Source organism: Micropterus dolomieu, linkage group LG09 (assembly GCF_021292245.1).
Source record: "Micropterus dolomieu isolate WLL.071019.BEF.003 ecotype Adirondacks linkage group LG09, ASM2129224v1, whole genome shotgun sequence".
NCBI classification, from domain to species: domain Eukaryota; kingdom Metazoa; phylum Chordata; class Actinopteri; order Centrarchiformes; family Centrarchidae; genus Micropterus; species Micropterus dolomieu.
The window spans coordinates 25,412,273-25,417,504 of record NC_060158.1 but is presented as its reverse complement, the minus strand read 5'-3'; the positions used below and the strand labels follow the sequence as shown (position 1 = coordinate 25,417,504).

The following is a 5,232-nucleotide window of genomic DNA, read 5'->3' as shown; positions in this document are numbered from 1 at the left end:
AGACACAGGTACAAAAATCATTAACAACAGTCTCATGAGTAATTGTGTGATTCCTTCTTTCTTTGATTCCTTTACTCAGAAGGCTGTTACTAGCAGAGGTATGCTCATAATTAATAACACCATTAACAAAACTCTGTCTTATTTAATCTTTCAAAGAAGATTTATTCCTTATTCTGTTGTACTTTGATGCTTCTTCACAGAGGTGGAGGAGGCTGCAGCAGATACGGTATGGATATAGCTCATGACAACATTAACACACGTCTCCTGCAAATCTCATTTTCACTTTTAGTTAATCATTCACTTTGGTGTATTTTTATGTTCCCTCAGCTTTTGCCACTGCTGACTCCAAACACCTTGAGAGGTGAAAGAGGAGTGAGTGTCTTCCCGCCAGTCCACGATCGCTCCACCACCAACACCCCTGCAGTGCCTCCCTGTGGTAACACGTGGTAACTGTTGGGGATCTTGGAGCAGCCCACTGGAGAGAAGAGACCGCACGTTTCCACAGTACATCCTGGGTTTCCATGACGACGAAGAAGAAACGCTCACACCCGACCAGATGAGAAGGTCGACAAAAGAAAGGACACGATGGAGAGCATGTGGCATTTCACGAGACAAGTAAGCAAGCCTTTTATTAAGACTGCAAACGTAGTCAGTGACAAGTCTGTGGTAAGTTAACGTTACATACTGAATGTTGATATTTGATAACGTCATGTTCATGAGTTGGTTGTTTTATGTCAGGGCAGAACTCCTCCGTCTCCTGAGGCACCCGAAGGTGGATGTCAACCACCAGACTGAAGGAATTCGATCCCCAAAACCCTCCACCCCCACCTCACCTCCCCCAGCAGTCAAGAGTACGAGGAGGACAACATATAGAGCAGAGCTGCTTCAGCCGACTAAATAAGTTTGACCAGTTATTCTCACATTAGGGTTCAGGGACCCCCAGAGGTCCTTGAGAGGGTTCCAGGGGATCCCCAGCAAAACGGGAAATAATATATTTTCACTATAATTCCATCCATGAGTAACACAGTGACAGAATGTCGGACTATTTTGGTCGTGGGTTTCATACACATTCTGTAATTTAAAAAAAATCTAAAAGCCTAAATCTTATCAGATTGGTGATGGGGGTCCAAATGGGGGTCCATGAGTTTGTTAGAAATCACCAAATAGAAAGTTGTGATAAACCAGTTAACATTACATACTGTACATAGATATTTATGAAATCAAACAGCTTATTAGTTCTATATCATACATAAGTTCTTGTTTTTAGTTTCAGTGCAGGACTCTTCCTGAGGGAACTGACAGTCGAGGGGAAGCTCCAGCACCACAGCAGTATACTGAACACACTTCTGCACCAAACCATCAGCAGAAGTTTCCACCCTGTGATTTGAATTATTTGGTAAACATACATTAAACAAGTAACCTAGTAATGTCAAGATAATGCTGTATTACTGATCGTATTTACTTTGTCCATTTCATCCATCCAGTACCATTTTTATCCAAGTATTTAAGCTACAGTTGTGTCTATGTACTTTGGGGCTGTGCAGTACCTTCCTATTTACAACTTTGATTCAGCTTGAATTCAATAAAATGGACTATGTAGCATGATCCAGTATTCTGCGAGATCCCTTACCCTCAGATTTTGGATAAACAAGCTTAAACACTAAATCCATTGCAGGTGTCACCATATTTGTGCTGGATAAAAATGCTTTGCCGGGAGGCTGAGTTACCTGGATAAAAATCCAGGACAGGCCCCCCCCCCCAGCAGTCCCATGTTTGACAGCTCTGAAATCAAATCAGGGGTTTAACATAATTTCAGTGTGAAGACTGGAAGTGCCATAGAACAGGTCGCACTGAGGGCTTCGTACAGTGAAACTCGTCACACTTTCCCCATCAACACAGCTTAGATCACTTGTGTATGAGGCACATCTTCCAAGTAAGTAAAATGCCTTTTGAGGCATAGTCTGAGCAAAGTTGAAATATTCTTCTGGTGCAAAAGATTACTTTGACCACAAATGAGAAGTCAATCATCTGTTTCTACCTCCTACATGGGAGGTGTATTCTATTGCTCATGTGCTTTGAGAGAGATAAATATGTACCTTGGCACATCCTTTTCATTTTAAGTGTGGACAAAGTAACCAGAGTAATCATGTATCAAGCGCTTCTGATTTAATCTGAACACAACATCAGTTGACAGGTGGTTTTAAGACAGCATCCATTGCCAGTCCCCCCCCCAAAAGGCTTACATTCAGTGAACTGTTGTAAGTTCACTAAGTTGTAAAATGTTGGGTTCTCATTTTAGTTTCAGTGCATCCAGTGAAGTCACCCTAGTCTGGTTTCCCAGAAGATTCTGTTCCAGAGTGGCAAGTTGTTGAGTCCTTGCATTTGCAAATGATTACATTGACAGGGCATTTTGACACAGTCTGGTTTGCAAGAACCATTTTTGCAATGTGTCTTTTACACACTAGATGGCACCAAGACTACAAATATGCACACATGCTTTGGCACTAGTACTGCACTACTAGTGAGGTGAATTCCAGACACAAACCAAGATTTAAATTAATAACTTTATTTCAAAACATTAATAGGTTGGCCAAGGACCTGCTGCACCTATTGGAAGAACAAGACATTATAGAAAATTATATAATACAGGCTTAAGCAAATGGACCAGAAAGTATTAGATACTCACCGGCTAGAGTCCAAGATGGCCTTATCCTCAGCAATTTGCTCGGGACATGTGGCTCGGGAGACGCCGGCCGCCATGACGGAGCTGTGTAGGTCTGCTGTGGCTTCTGGACACCCTCTTCCTCCTGGTCAGGTCTCTTCAGCCGTCTGATTGCGTAGCCCCCGAAGCACTGAGGGATGTTGAGGGTTTTGGTTGGGACAAACCGCTGAAAGGCAGGGAGGTTACGAGCTCCCTGGGCAGAGTTCCTGCTGTTCCAAGAGGCTTGGAGAGAGCCTGTACTGCTGGTAATCTGCTCACTGGAGGCGTAGCTGGGTTCATAGCGCAACCTTTTACTTGTGGGCATCTCTAGACTGCCAGGCCGGACGCTGCCTATGCTAGACACTGGAAAGAGCTGGCTATAGGCCATGTTGGACGTAGAAGTAGGCTTGGAGCTTCCTTGGGCGTGTCCCCTATTCACAGTAAACAGTCTGCTCTGGTATGGTTTTGCAGCTTTAGTCTGGCTTGGGTCACTTCTAGTTCTCTCATTTTGAGAAGGTGAGAAACAGGAGGGTTTAGATAAGTCAGGGCGACGACGTAAAGAGACTCTTCTAGCAGGGGCACTGCCTGATGTCGGCAGCCGTACAGAGTGCGTCTGTGGAGCAAGAGCACCTGCGCTAAACAGGCTAGAAGACCCTGTCGCACTATTGTACACTGGTGATTTAGCTGAAGCACTGCGAGCTTTCTGTGCTGCAGACTGGTGGGAGGCCATTGTGAAGGAGTAGCTTTTGCTAGGCCTCTGAGCAGATGCAGAGCTACGGTGCTGTTTGCTAGCACGAGGTGTACCATGCTGAACTGGCCAAGTTCTCTTCTTGCTGTTATCAAGAACGTTATCCTGGTTCCGATTGTACTGACTTACAAAACCCCCACTAGCAACAGAAGTGGCGAGGCCAGGTAACTGCCATGTTGGCCCCCTTACCCGATTCAGCTTTCTCGTTCGCCAGTTAGGTTTTGACCCTGCTCTGCGCTCCGGAACAACTGACGCATAGCCACCTTGAGCTGACTGTGAAAGAGCTTGAGGGTAGCCACTACTAAAGAGTCCCCGGCTATAACCCCTGCTAACGGCAGTGTCTGTGTTGAGGCTACTGCTCTGGGCTGAGCCTTGAGAAACATAGGCCTGTCTGAGTTGATTCTGGGGATAACTGCCACCAGGTCTTCCTGGTCCAACATCCTGTTGTGAGATGCCAACATATCTGTTGCCGTTTTGACTCTGGGAGCTCCGAGCTGTAAGAGAAACAGTAGGCTATAAAACCACAGCAAGTAAATCACAGCACTAGATGACAGGGATGCATGGGTTTTGCTCACCTTCTGTAGCCCATAAACAGCAAACATGATCTATGAAGCAAATCAGCAAGATCCTGCACAGAAAACACCACAGCAGGGTCAGAAGACATGGGACAGCTAACAGAAACTAAAAATATAGCGAAAAGCTGCAACAAAAAGGAAAAACATACCCCAAATGAACTCCACAAACCATTTCTGTTTGCCAGAGGATCAGTAGCCCTGAAACTGTGTGTGTGTGCAGTAGAGAGGTCGCATTTATTGCAACCTGCATCCAATCACTGCCTAATGAACTGATTGTCTACAGGTGCTTGCAGTTGTGGTTTCCGGGTGATTTGGCCATGTTCAGGCTGCCAGCCCAAATCCGTTTCTTTGGCATGATTGATTTTAGGAAGTCTGGACAGCGAAAACACACACACAAATTCAAATTAGCTTTATTGGCATGAATGTATAGCAACAACATTGTCAAAGAAATTAGAAAATGAAAATAATATATTAAATTAAAATACATAAATAAAACAGTAAGCACACACACACATTTGGAGGTGGTTTGAATTCAATCGCAATTTTTTACAAATGGGTCTCAGTGCCGCCCCTACTAAGTGTCTTTTGCATCACTTTAAAAATGACGGAAGTGCATCAGAGCGGCTGAGCGGGATCCTGCTGCGACCACGGGTGTGTGTGGAGATGACAGATCTCCATTTCTCACGCTTCCTTCCGCGTTTGGAAAGCCTGTGTCATTACCATACCAACCCATGCAGGTGGGCTGGTAATGTCTGGACTCACAACGCCAATCTGATCACTTACAACAGTGTGTAAAGTCTGTCTCAAAGATCTGGTTTGATCTGATCACACATCAGATTTCCCTGCAGTCTGAGCAAAGCCTTTGAGAGAAGAGTCTTGTTTTGTTGACTTCTTTTCTGCCACCTTTCTCTGCTCTGGGTTTACATGCAAAGAACTGTAGAGGAAAAGCTTTATTTTGCTAGAAATAGACCAATATATTTTTTTTACCCACACACACAACAGTTACCAGCTCTTGCCGGGATTGCTATGCTGAAATTACTCTAATGTGCATCTCAGCCTGACCTTGAGACAGATCATGTTAGTCTCAAGGCCTTGTTAACATTATTAATGATTCTTCCTGCACCCCCTGACGCTGAATGCACCCAGACGCCACGCTGCAGTAACGATGCAGTCCAGCCGAACTGTGACAAACCTCAAGATCAGCACGC

The 5,232-nt window shown here is 44.8% G+C and overlaps 1 protein-coding gene and 1 long non-coding RNA gene across 2 annotated transcripts; one reads left to right on the top strand and one right to left on the bottom strand.

Moving 5' to 3' along the window:
- The first annotated feature begins 381 nt into the window (after positions 1-381).
- On the top strand, positions 382-1,541 carry LOC123977179. The gene is made up of 3 exons (XR_006826565.1): positions 382-615; positions 739-851; positions 1,268-1,541. It is a non-coding gene; the product is annotated as an uncharacterized LOC123977179 (long non-coding RNA).
- Positions 1,542-2,550: 1,009 nt separating this feature from the next.
- LOC123976470 lies at positions 2,551-4,281 on the bottom strand. Its single transcript, XM_046058676.1, has 4 exons — positions 4,174-4,281; positions 4,025-4,077; positions 2,687-3,943; positions 2,551-2,607 (listed from the first exon to the last, which is right to left on the bottom strand). Exons 1-4 carry the CDS (start codon positions 4,272-4,274, stop codon positions 2,579-2,581), a joined length of 1,440 nt encoding a protein of 479 aa, XP_045914632.1. The 5' UTR covers positions 4,275-4,281; the 3' UTR covers positions 2,551-2,578.
- Positions 4,282-5,232: the final 951 nt, after the last annotated feature.